This window comes from Odocoileus virginianus, chromosome 23 (assembly GCF_023699985.2).
Source record: "Odocoileus virginianus isolate 20LAN1187 ecotype Illinois chromosome 23, Ovbor_1.2, whole genome shotgun sequence".
Taxonomy (NCBI): domain Eukaryota; kingdom Metazoa; phylum Chordata; class Mammalia; order Artiodactyla; family Cervidae; genus Odocoileus; species Odocoileus virginianus.
This window is the reverse complement of record NC_069696.1, coordinates 9450880-9472067: the sequence shown is the minus strand read 5'-3', so window position 1 is coordinate 9472067 and position 21188 is coordinate 9450880. Positions and strand designations below refer to the sequence as shown.

General features: G+C 54.6%; 1 protein-coding gene across 1 annotated transcript; it reads right to left on the bottom strand.

Moving 5' to 3' along the window:
- Window positions 1–157: 157 nt before the first annotated feature.
- Window positions 158–14535, bottom strand: CSDC2 (cold shock domain containing C2). The gene is made up of 4 exons (XM_020876914.2): window positions 14373–14535; window positions 4190–4488; window positions 2801–2923; window positions 158–2048 (listed from the first exon to the last, which is right to left on the bottom strand). Exons 2-4 carry the CDS (start codon window positions 4363–4365, stop codon window positions 1886–1888), a joined length of 462 nt encoding a protein of 153 aa, XP_020732573.1. The 5' UTR covers window positions 4366–4488; window positions 14373–14535; the 3' UTR covers window positions 158–1885.
- Window positions 14536–21188: the final 6653 nt, after the last annotated feature.

Below are 21188 nucleotides of genomic sequence, written 5' to 3'. Positions count from 1 at the left end.
GAACGACGCATGTGGCAGGGACTTGGCCCAGGTCACATAGGAGGCGCAATGCAGTCCAGGAGGGTGGGCCACTGAACCCCAAACAAGAGCTGTTTGGGGTGTTCTCCCCCAGCCCCCGCCCCTGGGACCCAGGCAGACAGGCAGCTGTGGGCCAGGCTGAGTCACAGTTGAGGGTTTATTGCCAGTGTCAGGAGGGACGGGGGACCCAGGAGGTGGTGGGGGCCTCAGGGGGTCTGACTGGACACTGTGGGGCCACGAGTGGGGCAGCCCAGGGTTGGCGTTACCACAGTCTGCCTCCTGGTTGGTGCCTGAGAGGGGTGGCCTACCCCTGGTGGTGGTGGGGGTGTCTTGGGGCTTCCCAGGAGTTAACCTGCACCAGTAAACCTTCCGCCGAGGAAGCCAGGGGGCGTTGTTCCTCAGGGGAAAGGCTTCAGGCCTTGCTTGAGTAGGCCCAGCTCAAACGGGCCATTCTGAGTTTTAGGGCGCTGGCTAGTGCATCCTAACAGCTCTGGTCTTCCACCCTCAGGACAGGGGTGGGGTACACATAGCTTCAGGGCCGGGATCCTCCTAGACAGTCGCTGACTCCCCATCGTGGGCATTTGGGCCCCTCTTTTACTCAGACTGGATCTCCTAAGGGTGATTCCCTGGGAAGCCCTCCCTTGAACCCCATTTTTTCCCCCATCAGGTGATGTGTTCTCTGGAAGGGAGTGTGATGGGGGGTGGGGGCCGCTACCCAAAAGTGCACACAAACACGTCCTGGTCAAAGGGGAGGGGGCTACCACACATTTAAGGGATGGACAAGATGGGGACCACACCTCGGCCACTGGCTTGTTGGGGGCCAGCGGGCCTCTACCCCATGGCTTTGGGAACAGGGTCCAGCAAGGGGCCTGCAGGGCTGGTGGTCTCCCGGGCTGAGGACTGTTCTGGCGGGTCCCCCTGCCCGGCCCTGCCTGAGGGGTGTGTGTGTGTCCACCGCTGCGCCCTTGCAGCCATGAGGGGTGGGTACAGGCCGAGCATCAGTGGGGTTTGTGAGTCAGGGCAAGGGGGTGGCTCCATCCAGGCCGGGGGAGCTCTGCCCCCAGCCCACTGCAGACCCTTAGCTCCAAGGAGGGCGGAGGCGGCGAGGCTCAGTGCGGCCCAGGGTAGTGGACATGGCCTCAGTTTGGGGTTCACAGCCATCGCCAGGCTTCAGAGGAAGGGCTGGCCAGGAGCTCCCCAAACTGCCTCCTACCTCTCCAGTGTGCTGGGGGGAGAGGAGGAAGGAGCTGGGGCTGTGCCTTGGCAGTGGGGGAGGGGGCTGTCTGCCTCCAGGTTTCACCCTCTTCCCCTGCAAGAGGCCAGGGGGCTCCCCCAAAGCACTCACTGGCCTGGCTTCTGGGGGGTTGGGGGGGGATCCAGGTCCCAAGCGGAGACCCCAGCCCAGAGGGGGAGGTGTGAGTGGCACAGGCAGGGTCTGCCCCTCCGACCCACCCTGCCAGCCAGGCCTGAGGCAGAGGCGAGGGGAGCAAGCTGGTAGGGCAGGGCCCACCGATGCCCTGAGTCCCAGCCCCAGGCCTGACGCCGGCCCTCAGAGGCTCAGTGGACCCTGGGACGGGTGTTAGGAGGGCAAGAGGGTCCTGTGCCTATGTGGTGGGGAGGGGAGGGAGGAGAGCGCAGATAAGCAGAGAAGGCAGGTCTGGTGGCTTCCGCCTCGGTCCAGCTCACACGAGGGTCACGGGGTGGATGGAGGCCCACACTCATGTCCACAAGCAGACAGACAGATGTTCACACCGAGGCCACCCGGGGGACTGGCTCGGCCGGCGCGGGGGGCGCAGGGCTGGCTGTGGCCTGTCTACCCTGTGTGGCTCTCCCCCTCCCCCGGCAGCTGGCACAGGGGCCTCCCAGCCTAGGAGCCCACGACCTGGCCGGACCACGTCTCGTGGGGAGTGTGTGGGGCCAGCTGGGTGAGCACCACCTCCACGGCTTGGAACTTCTGGTTCTTGGGCGGGATCGGGCACACCTTGTAGGTCACCTCGTCGCCTTCCACCGGCACGTACTCCCCCTCGATGCTGGTGGCGGGGAGAGGGGTGTCAGCCCAGGAGAGGCCCCCTCCCTGGACAGCTCCCGTGGTCAGGCCTGAGGGCAGCCTCACCCTGGGCCTCGCTAGGCCAGGTAGCCAGAGCCAGACTCGTAAGAGAGAAATCCACACCGCCCCTCACGATGCTATGATGCAGGGGTCCCCAACCTCTGGGATCTAATGCCGATGATCTGAGGTGGAGCTGATACAATGATAGAAGCAAAGTACACAATAAACGCAATGTGCTTGAATCATCCCGACACCATCCCTGCCTGGTCCATGGAAAAACTGTCTTCCATGAAACCAGTCCCTGGTTTCAGAAAGGTTGGGGACCACTGCTATCACGTGAAGAGTGTGAAAGGACTCAGAGAGGTCCCCAAGGCTCATGGACTCCACAGGCCACGCCTGGCATGAGGGTTGGGGTCCAGACCAAGACCACCCCGCCTCTCCTAGCCTCCCTCCAGGCTGAAAGGCCCAGGGGCTGGCCCAGCCCTCTCAACTCCCCTGGTGTGGGAACAGGATCCAGGACTCAGGTGGTGGGTCCCAGGGCTTCTGGGGTTCCCCCGTCACCACCTGGCCCCAGCCCTCCTCCACCCCTGCCCCTGGAGGCACTAGGAGCGGAAAAAGCTGCCAGGACCACAGACTTCAGCCAGTGAGGGCAGAGGCCTAGGGAGGCATTTTGGAGGCCCTGCTGGGACCCTGTAGCAGGGCCCAGCTGAAAGCGGGGAACTGGGAGGGACTCACTCAGACACGTGCACAAAGATGTCCTCCGACCCGTTCTCGGGGGTGATGAAGCCGTGGCCCTGGGAGCGTGAGAACTGCTTACAGACGCCCTTGAACACCGGGCCAGCCGAGGCACGGGCTGTCCTAAAGATAGGGTAGGAGGATTGGAAATGTGGCCTGAGCACCCCGCCCCCTGCTTCCCTGGAGCCCCACAGCCTTCCTGCACCCTGCCTGCAGAGCCTGCCTAGAAAACCCTCCCCGGCGCAGAAACCACCCATAGTGGGGCTAGTTCAGTCCTCTCACCATCCCATTGGACAATAAGGAGACAGGCCCAGAGAGGGAAACTGGTTCTCGCAGGTGGCCCAGCAAGTGGGTCGCCTGACTGCCAGCCAGTTCCCCTCTCTGCACACGGAACCCTCTCCAGCTGAGGCTGGTCTGGCTTCTGCGGATTCCTGTTGTAAGACTTCTGAGTGAAGAATGTGCAGCCTAGGCTTGAGTACCTCCCACAACAGGGAGCTCAGTCTCTCCCGAAGCAGCAGTCTCCATCCCATTCGCTCATTTGTCATTCATCCCTTCATGCATCATTTAGTAAGCCTCTGCTCTGGGCCTGGCCTTGGTGTGGACACAGGGGACAATCGGCACCTCCCATCAGGCCCCTCCCTTGGCCAAGCCAAACCAGCTTCCGTGTGGCCCCCACAAGTGAGAGTGTTGGTCACCAGTTAGGCCCGACTACGTGACCCCGTGGACTGTAGCCCACCAGGCTCCTCTGTCCCTGGAATTCTCCAGGTAAGAACACTGGAGTGGGTAGCCATTCCCTTCTCCAGGGGTCTTCCCCACCCAGGGATCAAACCCTAGCCTCCCGCGCTGCAGGCAGGTTCTTTACGGTCGAGAAACCAGAGAAGCCTACGTGGCTCACACAAACCCCCTCTTCAGCTTGACCCACTCAGAGACCTAATTCTGAAGGCCCAGGGCTGGTCTCTGTCCAGCCTGCCCACCTCTTTCCAGAGGTCAGCCACATGCCACTGTTTCATCCAGCGGGAGCACCCAGCTTCCCTCCTTTCCTGATACATCTTCCAAAGCCAGCTAGGACATCTTCCCTGAAGCCCGACCCTGGGTCCTCATCCCCAACCCTGCCAGCTGTCGCGAACGGTGGACAAACCCCCCTGGATTATAAGCAGCTTGTGGACTGAGGCGTTGCCTTATTTATCCCTGGATCCCCTGGGGAAGGAGCTCCATACAGCTTTGTAGACTGAATGAACGAATGCTCGTAGTTACTAGAAGCTCCTTACACAACTCCCCTGCCCTCGGGTGAGGACAGCAGGGGATGGCGGAGGATGAGGCTGGACAGCCCCAGTTGGAGCCCTGTCCTGGGAAAGATCAGCGGAGCCTGGGCAAGGGGCAGGTACTCACGCTGAATACGTCCTGGTCCGTTTGGTGGGCAGGGGACTGGGCAGATCCCGAGATGAGACACTGCCTCGCTCCCAGACCCTGCTGCCCTCCCGGTGGAAGGGGAAGGTGGGCCAGACAGGGGACTTGGGGGAGTGCAGCGGGGGCACGACCGCAGGCGGCGTAGGCTCCGAAGTCATGGCAGGGCCAGCGGGAGAGCCGGGCGGGCTCCCAGGAGCAGGGGCCGGTGAAGGGTTTGGGCGTCCTGGCGGGCAGGGCCCGGCCTGGCCCTGCTCGGCGGCCTCACCAGCCACAGGCTCCGTCTGGAAGTGGGGAGAGAGAGGTACAGGTGAGTGTGGTCCAGGGTGGGCAGCTTCTGGACACATGTCTGGAGGACTGGGCCTGCCTGCTGCTCCCAACCGTGAGTTCTGGCCACTCACAGCCCCTGCCTGACACAGGGTCCTCACCAGAAAGACTTAGCAACGGTCTTAGAACCTTGCTGCGGGGGAATTCATGTGTTGAAATCTGAAGCCCTCAGCGTGATGGTATTTGGAGATGGGGGTGTTTGGGAGGTGACTGGGTTTAGATGAGGTAGGGAAGGGGACTTCCCTGGTGGTCTAGTGGCTAAGACTCCTCGCTCCCAATGCAGGAGGCCGGAGTTTGATCCTCGGTCAGGGAAATAGATCCCACGTGCCGCAATTAAAGAGTTCGCATGCCACAACTAAAGATTCCCAGGTGCTGCAACTAAGACCCGGTGCAGCCAAATAAATAAAAAAGTATTTACATGAGGTCAGGAGGATGGGGCCCCGTTATGGGATTGGTGTCCTTAGAAGGAGAGACCCTTCCCTCCTTCTCACCCCTCCTCAAAAGCTTGCCTCCTGTCCTCTTGCCTTGTGAGTACACAGCCAGCAGGGGGCGTGCGTGCGTGCTAAGTCGCTTCATTGCTATTTCACTCTTGCGACCCCCATGGACTGTAGCCCGCCAGGCTCCTCTGTCCATGGGATTCTCCACGCAAGAATACTGAAGTGGGTTGTCAGTCATTTCCCCCTCCAGGGGATCTTCCTGACCCAGGGATCGAACCTGCATCTCCTGTGTCTCCAGCATTGGCAGGCAGGTTCTGTACTGCTGAGCCACGTGGAAAGCGGTGGCAGGGGGTGGTCTACAAGTTAGGAAGAGAACACTCCCCAGAACCAGACCATGCTGCCACACGGAACTCGGACCTCTAGTCTCCCGAACCAGAAGAACTAAATGTCTCCATGGAGCGCCCCACCCCCCCCCACGCCGTCTGTGGAGTTTTGTTAATGGTGGGCCAAGCTGAGGGACTAACCGCAAAGTCCTTCCAGCTTGAAGTTCAGTTCTTCAACTTGGGGAGCTAGGAGATGGGATGGGTAAAGTGGCCGATGACCTGGAACACAGTTTGGCACAATTGCCAGCGGTTTCTAATCTACAGACCTGCGTCTGAATCTCAGCTTTGTCACCTGTAACCTGGTGACCTCAAGCAAGCCACTCAATAGTTTCAACATGGCGGGGGGCGGGGGTGGGTGTGGGCTCCAGACCCCAATGACCTGGGTTTGGATCCTCTTCTAACTATTGGCTGTGCAGCCTTGGTCAACACTTACAGCCTTTGACTTGGTTTCCTGTTCTGTAAAATGGGAAGAGCATTGGTTCTTACTTCATAGAGAGGTCACTGTGAGGATTAGATGACATTCTATGTACTTAGAACAGCACTGGGGCATGGTGAGCTCTTTGTAATGGTGGTGATTTTTCCTTAACCCCAGTTTCTTCCTCTCTAAAAGGAAGTTGAAAAGTAATTAGCCTCCAACTAATAAAAATTTAAAAAAAAAAAAAAAAGGAAGTTGAGAATGCTTACCATGCAAAGTGACTATGGCTTCAATGGTTTAGTGTGTGTGTGACGGCATCTGACATCTTGTAGACACCCAATAATTTGCTATTATCAATGCTAATCAATAGAAGTTCCCCTGACAACAGCTCAGTGCCTGGATAAACTTAAAAAAAAAAAAAATCCATCCTTTTTTTTTTTGGCTGCATTTAGGATCTCTCAGGTGCGCAGGCTTAGTTGCCCTGCAGCGTATGGGATTTTAGTTGCCAGACCAGGGATCAAACCTGCATCCCTTGCATTGGAAGGCTTATTCTTAACCACTTGACCACCAGGGAAGTCCCTTGTCCTATATTTTTCTCTGTGGAGGAAGAGAATGTAGTCCCCCCATCCATGCACCCAACCACCCTCTGGGTCCCCTTGGATGGGAAACTCTTGGGCTCCAAGAGATGCTAAACTATTTATTGAGCCTGGAGCAGGTGGTCTGCCCCATCAGGGCCAGCAGGATGCCTGGACCAGGAGAGCTCCAGTTTTGCTGCGTGTTAGATGCTGTCTTGGGTAGCACTTCCACCAGCCTCAGCCTCCTCTTGAGAGTCTCATGCACTGCAAGATCAAACCAGTTAATCCTAAAGGAAATCAACCCTGAATATTCATCAGAAGGACTGATGCTGAAGCTGAACTCCAATACTTTGGCCACCTGATGCGAAGAGCCATCTCATTGGAAAAGACCCTGATGTTGGAAAAGATTAAAGGCAAGGGGAGAAGGGGATGACAGAGGATGCAATGGTTGGATGGCATTACCAACTCGATGGACGTGAGTTTGAGCAAACTCCGGGAGATGGTGAAGGACAGGGAAGTCTGGTGTGCTGCAGTGCACCGGGTCGCAAAGAGCAGGACATGACTGAATGACTGAACATCAACAGCTTCCTCACCTGTACAGTGGAGCTGAGAAACCTGCCTCACTCCCTCATGGGCTACGGGGAGGCTTGACTAAGCAGGGATATAAAGAGTTGCCCACGGCCCATGACATATAGGAGTGAGGGTCACAGGTTCTCCATCTCCTCACCCCCATTCCTTCACTCCCCCCACCACCCTGGGACCAGAGGTGAATCTCTGAGCTAAGTCTATTTCTGACCTCCATCTCTGCCCCGCCCCCTGCAAACCCGTAGTTTCCCGGGAAGAGTGTAAGACGCCTTCGGACTCCAGAGCCCTGCATGGACTGGAATAGCTGAGGAGTCACCTCCACTCAACTCCCGCCGTTGGAGCAGGTCTCCTGGCCACTGTTCAACGTCCTACAGCAGGTGGGACTTTTCTGGGTCAAGGTGATGAGCTGGCTCTGCCGTCCCTGGGGGTGGAGATACAGTGTCCCTCCCCCTCAGCAGGCCCCCAACACATCCCATCCCGCCGGGAGAGCTGCTGGGGGCAGGGGGCGGGGGGCGGGGGGCAGGCAGAGGGTCAGAATGGCCCCTCAGGGCCCCTCACGCTGAGGTGCGGCTTTTCTCTCTGAGCCCACTTGAGGAGGCAGGCCGGGGCCAGGTTTGGCATTTTTATCCCCATTTACTTAACTAATTGGATTAATTAAATCAACCCTTAATATTCATTGAAAGGACAGATGCTGAAGCTAAAGCTCCAATACTTTGGCCACCTGAGGCAAAGAGCCATCTCATTGGAAAAGACCCTGATATTGGAAAAGATTGAAGGCAAGAGGAGAAGGGGATGACAGAGGATGAGATGGCTGGATGGCATCACCAACTCGATGGACGTGACTTTGAGCCAGCTCCGGGAGATGGTGATGCACAGGGGAGCCTGGCATCCTGTAGTCTGTGGAGTTGCAAAGAGTCTGACACGATTGAGCAACTGAACAACAACAAACTAATTGATTAACTTTTAAAAGCCAGGTATTGAACCTGCCCCCTTGGCAGTGAAAGAACAGGGTCCTAACCACTGGACCTCCAGGGAATTCACTTGTCCCCATTTTAGAGTGAAGAAAACTGAAGCTTCCAGAAGGAAAGCTATCACACAAAACCTGGCACATGAACGTCCACAGCAGCATTATTCATAAAAGCCCCAAAGTGGAAAGAACCCAAAGGCCCATCCCCAGATAAACAGATGAACATGTGGTTTATGTCTATATGTGGTTCACCATGAAATAGAACATGGAAATGAAGTTTTGATAGAGCTATATGACAGCTGGACTTGAAACCTTGAACCTTGAAGTAATGCTGTTAGGTGGAAGAAGCCAGTCACAAAAGATGGCATATTATCTGATTCCATGTATGTGAAATGTTCAGAAGTGGCAAACCCATGGAGATGGGAAGGTTAGTGGTTCTAGGGGTTGGGAAGGGTGAAGAAAAACAAGGAGTGACATCTAATGCGTACAGAGTTTCTTTTTGGAGGTGAAGAAAATGTCCTCAAGTTGACTATAGTGATGTTGCATAGCTCTGTAAATACACTAAAAGCCACTGACTTGTCCATCATAAACAGATAAATTATATAAATAATATATATATTATTGAGGAATGATACCTCAATAATGCTATAGGGAAAAGGAAGACAGGCAACAAAGCTACCCAGGATGACAGCAGAAAAGCAGGAGATGCCCTGGGGCTCACTCCTGCGTGCCCCCTACCCTACCTAGGTGAGGGTAGCAGGTGGCAGGGAGAGAAACTCAGCCTCCCTTTCTCCAGGAAGCAAGGCGGTCCTGGGCTGCCCACTGCACAGTTTTCCCAGGCCTGGTATTGTGCTTGGCAGTGACAGCCTGTGCTGGGAGGTCGTGGGGGGTGGAGGGGGAGGGAAGGAGGTGGGGGAGGGGCTGAGGCGGTCCACAGTGGTTGCCAGGGAGATGCAGCTGAGCTGGGCCCTGCTCCAGCCAGACAGGCCTCCAGACCCAAGACTGAATGAGCCTGGCTCTTAGGTTCCATGCGATGTGGGCAGGGGGGAGGGGTAAGGGGCACTATCCAAGGTAGGGGTGGAGGGCAGCCTCCTCCTTTCCCTCCCGCAGTGGGCCAGGCAGCAGAGGGGAAGCGGAAGGGGTCAGAATAACAGCAGCGACAGAACATGTATCCCCTCCAGCTCCCCATCCATCTCCCCACCCACCCAGTGGGGGTTCCTGGGAGAAGGTGGGGAGTTGGCCTTCAGGAAGGAGTTGGGGCTGGGATCTTCCCTCTCTCCTTCCTCTGCTGGAAAATGAAGATTACAAGAGCCCCTCCTCCAAGGGCATCAGTGAGGATGACATGGGATGGAGTGCGGGAAGCAGTGAGTAGGTGCTAGATGAGAGGGTGCTTCTCCCAGGCAGGGTAGCTAAGGTGGGCATAGGGGGAAGAGGGAGTGGGTGGAAGGAGAGACCCTGGAGCCAAACCCACCCTTTATTCTCACCTCTCCTGTTTCCCCAAGGACTCGCCCACCCACTAGGTCCCTGCCCTGATCCTCATAGTTTCTCCTGTCATTTAGTTCCTGCATCAGTACTTTAAGGCTCTTGCTATTATGACCCCATTTTGCAGGTGAGAAAACTGAGGCTCAGGGAGGCTGTCACTCACTCAGGGCCACACAGCAATTAATTTCTGAGCCAGAGCTTGAACCAGGGCAATCTGACTCTGGAGCCATGAGTGGGGAGTCAGGGGTCCTGGGTTCAGTCCTTGTATTGCTACTGACCTGCTGTGTGACCTTGGACAGAGACTTTGCCTCTCTGGTCCATGCCAGAGCCCTGGACTTGAAGAAGCTGCCCAGTGCAGGGTAGACTGGGAAACTAGAGAGAGCCAAACAAGGGGATGCAGAGCAAGCCTCCAGTTCAGAGTCTTTCTCCAGAATATTGCTGCAGAAGGGGGCAAGGGAAGACAGGGCTTTGATCATCTGAATGCTATATACAGTCTTTACAAGAAAGTCCTTTTTAAGTCTTTATTGAACTTGTTACAATACTGCTTCTGTTTTATGTTTTGATTTTGTGACCACCATTCATATGGGATTTTAGCTCAGTGACCAGGAATAGAACAGCACCCCCTGCAGTGGAAGGTGAAGTCTTAACCACTGGACTGCCAGGGAAACCCAGAGAGTCTTTACATAAATTATTTTCCATTTTTAAATCTCCCAGTTGCCAAAAGGTTGAAATTACAATTGTGTCCATTTTACAAATGCGGAAGCTGAAGCTCAGAGAAGTTAAGTGACTTGCCCAAGGTCACACAGCAGGTAAGTAACAGAGGCCAGATTTGTCTGAAAGCAAATGGTGTCTTCCTCTGAGGACAAGTTCCCAGAAGAATTTTCCCTGAGAAAGCAAAGGGGAAATAAACTCTGAGAGCAGAGAAATAGAGATGTGTTTGTAGAACATTTGGTTCAACTCAAACAGAGCTAGAGCCTGACCCCCAAGGGATTTGGTGTGCCTGCCTGGGGGCATCTCTGGCCTGGAATGATACCCTTCAGAACTAGCAGCTGGAGGGCAAGAGGACAGCCTGAGTCCCAGATGACCCAGGATTGACTCCTGGCTCTAGAGTGTCCTAGCTGGGTGACCCTCCCTTAAAAAATATATTTATTTATTTAGATATTTGGCTGTGCCAGATCTTAGTTGTGGTATGTGGGATCTTTAGTTGCAACATGTGGGATCTAGTTCCCTGACCAGGGGTCGAACCCCAAGCCCCCTGCATTGGGAGCTTGGAGTTTTAGCCACTGGACCATCAGGGAAATCTCGACACTCCCCCTTTGAGACTCAGTCTGGTGGTGGTTTAGTCACTAAGTCATGTCCGACTCTTGTGACCCCATGGACTGTAACCTGCCAGGCTCCTCTGTCCGTGGAATTCTCCAGGCAAGAATACTGGAGTAGATTGCCATTTCCTTCTCCAGAGACTCAGTCTACCCATCTGTCAAATAGGGTGAATCATAGTCCTTGTCCAGGTTACGAGAGGAACTGAGGAGCTGTCAGTGGTCCCCCTGAGAGTGTTTTGGTTCTGATCCTGCCAGCCAAGCTCCTCTTCATTTCCCTGCATGAAGATCAAGCCCCAGAGATTCCGCAGACAAAAGGCCAGGGGAGGTAAAAATAAAACATCAGAGCTATTCAGAGATAACCCTAGGCAAGGTCCTGATACAGCGTCACGGGGCTGTGAATGGTGATTCAGCCACATCAGCAGGTGACCATCAGCCTGGTGTTGGGGCTCCTCCAATTATCAGCTCCCCCAAAAGAACTGGGCAGGAGATGGCTGTCAGAGTCTTCTCCTGACCCCGTGAATCCCTTTCCTTTTGGGCAAGTCAGGAAAACGAAGCTGGCTCAACCATCCGGTGCTGTGTGACCTAGGGCAAGCACGTGCCCTTCTCTGGGCCTCAATTTTCTCCTTGACTACATGAATCATCATTGATCCAGATGACGCATGAGGGTCACTCCACCTCTCCTCTGAGGTTGTCAAAAACACACACGTAACTGAGTGTGATTGCCAGGCACTGGGACAACAAACAGGAGAAGAGACAGCCCTGCCTTGAGAGAGCCAGGGGCCGGGGGGAACAGACAGACAAGGGACACAGGGTGGTTGGTCACGACAAGATCATGGCCACCATCGATGGATTAGTAACCATGTGCCAAGAGGTGTGGCAAGCCCTTTGCCCCCTTTCCTCATTTATCCCTCACAACAAACCTACTAGGTAATTATAATTATAACCCCATTCTTCAGAGGAGTAAACTGCGGCCCAGAGAGGTGAAGCGTCTTGTTGGGGTCACACAGCCAGCTGGGCCCCGCACTTTAGCACCCTGGAGATGTTTGGGGGGCGGGACAGAGGCCTTAGGCAGGAGGGAGGGAGGGAGGACCTGCGGGTCCCTGCAAGCTCCCACCGCCCCTGCAGAAGGGAGAACGGGGCTTGGGGTTCTATTTCTGGCTTTGTGCTGACTCAGACCGTGACCTTGGGTGAGTCACTTGCCAACTACGGCAAGCTTAAAAACAACTCCCTCCATAAAAGCATCCCAGCCCAAGCCCCCCCACTGAGAAGGAACAGACAGGGGGAGGCGTGGGTCCGATGACTTAGAAAGGGAGCAGGACAGGGAACGCAGGGTGATGGTGGAAGGGCTTTCCGGACTTTGAGGTCTTACCCAGGATGGGCCTGAGGAGGGTGAGGAAACAGCCTCAGGACCACCAGGCAGAAGCTGGCTCTTCCCCAGCACCCCTGCCCTCCCCCAGCCTCTCAGACACTCCTTAAAATACATCAGTGCCAAAGCTGCTGGAACAGCTGGAGGTGACCTAATTAAACCTGGTTCTTTCCCTCTCCCACAGCATGTGTGTATGTGTGTGCGCGCATACTGGGGTCGGGGGTGGGGGGCACTGCCCCAGCCAATACTTGAGCTTAATTGAGACCCTTTAACTCTCCTCCTTGTCACGTCCCCAGGCTGCCCGGGAGGGCTCCTATGATTAAGGCCTTTGGGCTTCGTGGGCGTTAGTGAGAGTATGGATGCTAGGATGGGCACCACGAGAGAGCCCTGCTCACATCCCAGCTCCTCTGGGCTGTGTGACCCTGGGCAAGTTGCTTTCCCACCCTGAGCCCTCCTTGGAAAGAGGAATGGACTGGTCAAAGTCACACTTAAGAGTGGCTGAGCTTGAACTCAAATCAACATGACCCATGAGATTTCCAGCATGCCAAGCCAACTCATCCTGGAGGCCATCATTTTGCTGGCGTGGGGCAAGGGGGAAGAACCACCCCATTGCTTCTTGTCTCCTATCTTAATGCCTGCGCGGACAAAGGTCCGGATTGCCCCAAGCCCTCCTCTTCCCACCAGGCTTCAGGTCCTGGCTGCGCTAGTTGCGACCAGCGGACCCATCAGCTCAGCCAGGCCCTGAGCGCCCTCTGCTGGCCCCATTCCTGGGGCCTTGCCTCCAGACTCGCCTGCGGGTTTCCCTCCCTCACCAGCCCACAGTGTGGGACCCCGAGTTCCTCCCAGGGAGGCTCCTCCACGGCCAGTGGACTTCTGTGACCACTGCCCATCCCCTCTCTCCAGGCCTGAGAGAAACCTCTATGGCCAAGAATGTCCTCTGGCCTCTCCCAGGCCCCTGTGAGCTGGTTCCTACTTACACCTGTCTTCTTTTTGTTTTGTTTTGTTTTTGGAGGAGGGTCAAACAGACCCAGAGGGGCGGGGCAAATGTGGGAAATAGATGTTTTTGGAAAAGACTTCAAGGAAATGCTGGGGGGAGGAGATATCCAGAATTTGGAGGACTCAGAGGCTTCTGAGAGTCAGGTTTGCAGGACTGGTTCCCCATCCCTCAGGGGGCTGCAGACAGTCCCCTTCCCAGGGAGAGGCCTCCCCTGGAGCCCATCCAGGCAGGCATGCTGCCAGGCTCTCAGAAAGGTGGCCCACCCTCCACCTGGGTGCACTTCCTCCTCCCCTCCCCCAGCCCCAGCGGATGCAGCAGTTCACACTCAGTATTTATTATTGTTCTCGTTCCCTGTGTCCCCCTCCCCTCTCCCTGGGAAGAGTCTGCAGGCTGGCAGATTGGCAGGAACCTGCTGTCTCCCTTGTGGGTGCCAGTATCACCCCCTTATCTCCGCCCGGACTCCTTGTGCCAGGGTCAGGCCACTCGGGGACTTGGCACTACTATCCAAGGCTGCCTGAGTCCCTGAATCTCACGGTAGGGGACCCAGCAGACCCTGGCTGATCACCACTGCCCTCCAAGGGCTGCACCCTGGCAAGGGTGGAGGTCAGCGTGAGACCAGCCGGCCTGGGAGAGGAGTGGCCTTGGGAGAAGCAAAAGCTCCTGGTGGGGGTGGCTCCAAGGCCAAGGGGGAAATAATAGCGTGGAGCCACCTCTCCAAGCCAATTAGCCCAATTATCCCCAACACATCGCGGAAGAAACAGAGTCAGGATGAGACAGCTGCTCCAGGTCCAACTGTCTGCCTGCCCCCCACCCCCGACAGTCCCTCCCCGGCCCCAGCCCCAAATGCCAGGGGGAACGATCCACGTCTCTCCCTGCTGCACTCTGCTTTCAGCGTCTGGTAGGAACCCAATTATTCTCCAGTCATTTCTCTCCCCCCTGGTTCCCAGACAGGAGTCTGCGGCTGCGGCTTGGCAGGTGTCTGCTGTTCTCTGCCTCTTGAGCCAGACACAAGTCCCAGACACACACACACACTCACACACACACACACATAAATGCCCTTTCACAGGGAACCACGCAGCCTCAGCTTCCCTTGGGGGCCATGCAGAGCAAGGAAGGGGGGCGGGATGGCCGGGTGGGCTCTTCCACGCTCACACACGCCTGCCTCTCCTCTGTAAACTGGACTGGGCTGGGCCAGCCCCAGGGGAGGGGGCCCACCTTCCCAGAGCACCCCCTCATCACACCTCCCTCTGCCCCCCATCGTTAAAGTCAGTTTCCAGGGCTGGAGCGCCCGAGGCCCCAGGATCTAGCCCCTTACCTCTCCCTGGCGGCCGAGGTCCCACACAGCCTCCTGCAGCCGTTCAGACTCGGCCTCTCTCTGGTGTGCTTGGAGCTGATGAGCAGGGATGGGTCTGAGAGATGTGCTGTGTGTCTGACTCTGTGTGTGTGTGTGTGTGTGTGTGTGTGTGTGTGAGCATGCGGCACCTCAGGCCCCTCACTCACTCACACACGCCTTCCTCCTGACGTCAGGAAGAGCAGGAGGGAGGGACCAGGGTGGGAATTTGTACTCCCTGCTTAAAGGGACACCGGGCCCCTGAGTCAGACACGGGCGGTGTGAGAGAGTGAGCTGCGTCTCTCCAGGGCCCCAAAGCTTCTTTTTCTGGAAAGTGGCTTTTATTGCCAGGCCAGGGTATAATTTGCCCTGCCAGGTGGGAGTAGCTGCTGAGGAATGCAAGGGGGAAGAGCTTGGGGACAGCCTGCATTCCTGGCAGTTAGAGAGGGTGATGAGTGTGTGTGTGTGTGTGTGTGTGTGTGTGTGTCTGCTGGGAGGCCGTGGAGTGGAGGGTGAGTCTGGAAGAGTGGAGGCTGCAGCAGGGCCCCAGGGACCCGCCGACCTCCCTCTCCCTCTGTCCCCGCAGCAGAGTGGCCTCTGCCCTCCACTGGTCTCTCCGTCACTTGGCTCTGGGCTCCTCCTCTGTAAACCCATGTGGGCAAGTCTAGTGGCAAGAACTCATGTCTTCCTCTGTCTGGCCCACGGCAGACCCTGAGCTGTTTCTCCTGGATTGAACTGAATTGAAGAGGCCCCTGAAGCAGTGAAAGGTGGCTACACACACACACACACACACACACACACAGACTCCACAGCCTGGGAAGCTCTCCAGACGCCCTGGGCGTGAGTCTCAGCCCTAGGGCTTCCAAGCTGGGTGACCTGGGCAAGCCTCTAATGACTCTGGTCCCCCGTGAGCTCTGGAAAGCAGAGAAGGAGGCCCTTGCTGACAGGGCTGTCGGAGGCTCCAGGGCAGCTGGTGTACAAGCCTGGCTGGAGGAGGGCCCCCCAGACTGGCTCCTCGTCCCCCTACCCACCCCTTCTCAGGAAAGAAGAAAGTCTGTCCTTCGCATATCTTTAGTACAGCTGACGCAGCCTGGCATTTTCAAAAGAAGTCTTATTAAAATGAAAAGGAGCAGGGAGTTTTAAGGGAGACCAGAAAGATACAAATTCCTAATAAAAATGGCTAGTAAGAGGCACTGAGGCCAGCCCAATGAGTTGGGTGAACATACGAGTCAGTGAACAAATGATGTGGTCAGAACTGCAGGAAAAGATCTTCTCTGGCACAAGGGCAGTGACTTTTTAAAAAATATTTTTAAAATATTTGTTTATTTATTTAGTCATGCTGGGTCTTAGTTTTGGCAAGTGGGCTCTAGTTTCCTGACCAGGATCGATCCCCGGGCCCCCCGCATTGGGAGCACAGAGTCCTGGCTACAGGACCACCAGGGAGGTCCCAAAAGTACTACTTGAATTACAGAAGTCCTGAGTCGGTTCGGCCTTGGGTCTTGATGGCTGGGTGGTGGATTACGGGCCAACAGAGGGAAGTAGTCAGGGAGGACCTTTCTGGAGTGATGATGTTTAAGCTGAGCCCCCGGTGACAAGGAGCAGCCAGTCTTGCCAGGGTCTAGAGAGAACTGTGGGAAGAGGGGGTGGTTTGTCCGAAGGCCCTCAGGTGGCTGTGAGTGCTGGCGTGCCAGAGCGCTGGGAAGAAGGCTGGTGTGGCCGGAGCGGGTGAGGGAGGGGAGAGGTAGGCCAAGAGTCTGGAGCCGAGAGGCAGGGCCTCAAAGGCCAGCTCTGAGGAGGCTGTGGCTTGGTCCGCTGTAGACCAGGGCCAAGCACCTTACCCCTCCCTGCACGTCCAGCCTCCCCTTCTCTGAGGCCCTCCCTGCCCCGCCGGCGGGCCAGCATGTGCTGCGGCTGCCAGGCAGCCAGGAGCTGTGAATGAAGGAGGCTGGGCTGAGGTTTGAAGTAGTATTATGATTATTCTCCACGAAGAGGAGAGGGCACAGCTGTTCATTCAGGAAATGAGCAGCCCAAGGCACCACCCACCCACCCACCAGCAGCTGAGTAACAAAGAAATCATCTGCTTAAAACCAGGGGCTCCGCCATGCAGGCTATTTCTGTAAAAACCCAAGAATTCAAAAGCTCATCTCCTAGAAACCCTCCCTCACTTTGGTGAGGCTGTAGAAGTGGGTCAGGAGAGAGAAGCCCCTTAGTCCTGTTGGTTCCAACTGAACTTTAAAGTCCCCATCAGCCCACTCGTGGGGCCCCGTCCTGGCCTTCCATGGCTTTGAATCCATAAAACCCGTTAAGGTACATACACTCCTCCTAAGCTGTTGGTGCCACTTGACAGATGCTGAAACTTTGGCACAGAGAGTTTAAGAAACTTACCCAGCACCCCACAGCTGGTAATGCAGCTGGAATTAAAACACAAGAATTCTGGCTTCATTATTCTTGCTCTTTCTTCTATACCACACTGCTCTGAAATGTCTTGAGTTCCCTGGACACCCATATCCTCCGCTGTGGGACTCATCTCCAGCCTGTACTAGCAATTTTATTTTTATTTATTTATTCATTTTAAATGTCACTGGTTTGTGCAGCCCTCCATAAGCATCCCATTTATTTATGTATTTTTTAGTTAATTCATTAACTTGGCTGTGGTGAGTCTTTGTTGTGGCTCATGGGATCAGTAGTTGCCCCATGTGAGCTTAGTTGCCCCAAACCACGTGGGATCTTGCTTCCCCCATCCGGGATTGAACCTGCATCTCCTGCATTAGAAGGTGGATTCTTTTTTTTTTTTTTTTTAATTTTATTTATTTATTTTATTTTTGGCTGTCCAGGGTCTTTGATGCTGCATGGGGAAGGCATGTCATGCCCTGCCACCAAAAAGCCAAAAAACCCACAAATGCTGCATATTCAAGGAACTTAGGGTCTCTGATGTGGCTGGTGCAGAGACTAGGAGGGCAGAGGCCACATTGTGTGGGGTCTAGGTGGGTGTCTGAAAGAGGTCTGCTCCTCATCTGAAACGAGACAGTGCTGCTGGCATCCTCCCAGCTCGTCCAGGGTAATGGTCAGGGCAGGCAGGATACTGGGGGTATGGGAGGCTCTCCTGGACTTGCCTGGGGCTGGAGCCTTCCCCTAAGGCATGTGGGTCAGTATCTCCTTGTGCTGTCGCTGCTTGGATCCCCTCAAGTCACTAGGAAGAGTTCTCTGTGATGAGAAGAGTGGGGGGGGTCCCTGACCTGCAGCCAGCCTCTCCCACATCCTTCCCAGAGGATTGGGGCTGGATCAGCCAGGCTGACCCCCAGCTGACCTGGCCCTGGGATGGCTATGAGGCAGGCCTCGATCAGCCATCTGCCCGCAGATACACGCTCCTGAACACCTCCAGCCTTCCCAACCCTGAGTACTCCCCTTCGCGCTCACCGTCCGAGTGAGGCCGCCCCGACCGCCACGGCCAGAGGGGCAGTCGTCCCTCCCTCACCAGCAGATTTTGCACGTGACCTTTCTCAACAGCGGGGCCTGAGAGAGGACCTGCTTCTGCTTGTTCTCCTGCTTCCTGTGGGTCCTCCTTGCTGGAGCACAAGCCCCCCAGAGCAGGGCCTTCTGCACAGCAACCTGAACAAACATCTACTGACTTTCTCTACTTTGCTTTCTGGCTCAAACCAGAACAGAGAGTAATGTCCTGGGATGCTCTGTTCAGGTCCCTTCTAGGACCACCGTTCCTAGTGCTCCCCAGTTGTCCACGGCGGGGTGTGTGTCATTCCCGGACCTTTCCAGACACGGTCAAGGGCATCATCTTGATCCTCACAGCCTCCGTGCCTTGAGAACCTGAAGAAGGCCCTCTGAGAGCTCAGAATCAAGAAAATCCAGATACCCGGTTAGTTTATATTTTATAATTGAAATGTTCCTAACCAATTAAAATTGGTTAGTTTCTATTTTGGGCTTTTCTTGTAACTCGGTTGGTAAAGAATCTGCCTGCAATACAGGAGACCCGTGTTTGATCCCTGGGTCAGGAAGATCCCCTGAAGAAGGGAATGGATACCCACTCCAGTATTTTTGCCTGGAGAATCCCACGGACAGAGGAGCCTGGCAGGCTATAGTCCATGGGGGTTCCAAGAGTTGGACATGACTTAGTGACTAAACCACCAACAGTTTCCATTTTATAATTGAGATGTTTTTCTCTTTGTTTTGACTGCTAGAAATCTTGGAGCCAAATTCTTCCTTTGTCAATAGCAAGTTTATTTACAGGACCATGCATATCTCAGGGTTAATATTTTCTTTTCCTCCTCTGATTTAATCATCCAATAAATATTTGCCCTGGGCTTATTGTGCACTTGACACTTTTCTAGGTGCTGTAGTGGGAAATCAACAGTGAACAAAACAGACACAAACCCCTGTCTTCGTGGCACTTACAGTCAGGAAGAAGGAGAGAGGCAGTAAAACAACCTAATAAATAACTATGTCACATGTCAGGAGACAGTAGATGTTATAGAAAGCTATTAAGCAGGGAGGTGAGGGAGGGAGTTGGGGGGTGGTGCTGGGTGATTTGTAATTTACAATGGGAGGGGTGGTGCCAGAGAAAGCGTCATTGAGATGACATTAAAGCAAGGACCTGGAGGAGGTGAGGGAGGGTGCTGAGAGGGAGAATGTTCTAGGGAGAGGAAACAGCATCAGGCAGAGGCCATGAGTGGGGCGGACCCCCAGAGTTTGAGAAATAGACACTAGGCAGAGGCACGGGTACACACGGTCATAGGGATCACCGGTGCACCCTTCAGGGATGAGAAGACCGTCTCAAGGGTTGACTCTTCCTCCAGTGAGATGGAGCATTGCCAGGTCAGGAAAGGAGGACTGAGAATTTCTGAGTGACATTTAATTTATTTTTTAAAATTAGTTGACTTATTTGGCTGCACAGGATCTTAGTTGTGACAGGTGCGACCTTTAGTCACAGCCTGAAAACTTAGTTGAAGCACATGGGAATCTAATTCCCCGACCAGGGATCGAACTCAGGCCCCCTGTGTTGGGAGCATGGAATCTTAGCCACTGGACCACCAGGGAAGTCCCTGATGAAGTCGTTTTTGAAGATGGAAAGTCTAAAAGGAGCAGGTTTGTGGGGGAAGAGATGACCATTTGGCCCAGGTGAAATTTGAGTCTCCAAATGGGGATGTGAGCAGACAGGTGTGTAGACTGCTCAGCGGAGTCCTGAGACCGCCCACGTCTAGAGGTGGGGAGAGGAGGTGGGAGGAGGACCCGGGTGTGTCGGGGAGGAGGGAGTGATCAGCTGGGATAAACGCTCGAGGACTGAGAATAGCCACTGGATTTGCCAGAGTGGATGCCATTGTTGACCTTGAGAAAGCAGCGTGGGTTGAGAGGTAGGGCCAAAACCCTGACCGGAGCAGGTTGAAGACAGACGGGAAGAGAGGATTTGGAAACAGTAAATGCAGATGACTCCTTCAAGCGGTTTTGCTAGTAAAGGGAGCAGAAAATGGGGCAGTAGCTGGAGGGAAAGGGGACCGAGAGGGCTTTTTTTAAGATGGGAAAAAAATCTTAATTGCTTTTTTTAATTTAAATTTTATTTAGTTTTGAATTTGACTAGGTAATGTTCCCATGATACAAATTATAATAAGGTTAAAACAATCACTGCACATTTTGCACGAGAATACAAAACTGTGTTCATCGCTCAGTCATGTCTGACTCTTTGCAGCCCCATGGACTGTAGCCCGCCAGGTTCTTTTGTCCATGGAATTCTCCAGGCAAGAATACTGGAGTGGTAGCCATTCCCTTCTCCAGGGGATCTTCCTGATCCAGGGAGCGAACCCATGTCTCCTGCATTGCCCGCCCTTGGTGGCTTAGGCAGCAAAGAATCTGCCTGCAATGCAGAAGATCTGGGTTTTTGATCCCTGGGTCAGGAAGATCCCTTGAGAGGAAAATGGCTATCCACTCCAGTATTCTTGCCTGGGAAATCCATTGACAGAGGAGGCTGGCAAGCTATAGTCCATGGAGTCACAAAGAGTTGGACACGACTGAGTGACTCAGGACACACCTAGTGATGGGAATTTCCCGGCGGTCCAGCAGTGAGGACTCCAACTTTCAAGTGTCCCCGTCTCTCAGCCAGAGATTTCAACAGGCCACTGCTGAGATTCTGATTGGTGACTCTAATGGGTCAAAGCCCGTGGACACTGTGCCCCATGATTCCACACATCACAGATTCTGAAGGGCATTTAAAATATTCTCAAAAAATAAAATAAAATAAAATATTCTCCCTCCTACCTGGTCCCCCTCCCACATCCCTCAGGCATTCAGTTCCTTGCCCTGGAGACAGCCAGTGTGATCAGTGCACACATACCTGCGTGAACACACAGACACACACAAACACACAGACAGACACACACAAAAACACACAGAGACACACAGACACACACACAAACACACACACACAGATACTTACAGATACACAGAGACACACACACAGACCCACACACAGACACACATAAACACACAGACAAACAGAGACACACAAACAGACACAAACACAGACACACACACAAACACATAGACACACAGACACACATAAACACATAGACACACAGACACACATAAACACATACACAGATACACACAGAGACACACAGACACACACACAAACACACACACAGACACAGACCCACACACAGAGACACACACAAACACACACACAGACACACACAAACACATACACAGACACACACAGAGACACACAGACACACACACACAGATACACACAGACACACAGAGACACACACACAAATACACACAGATACACAGACACAC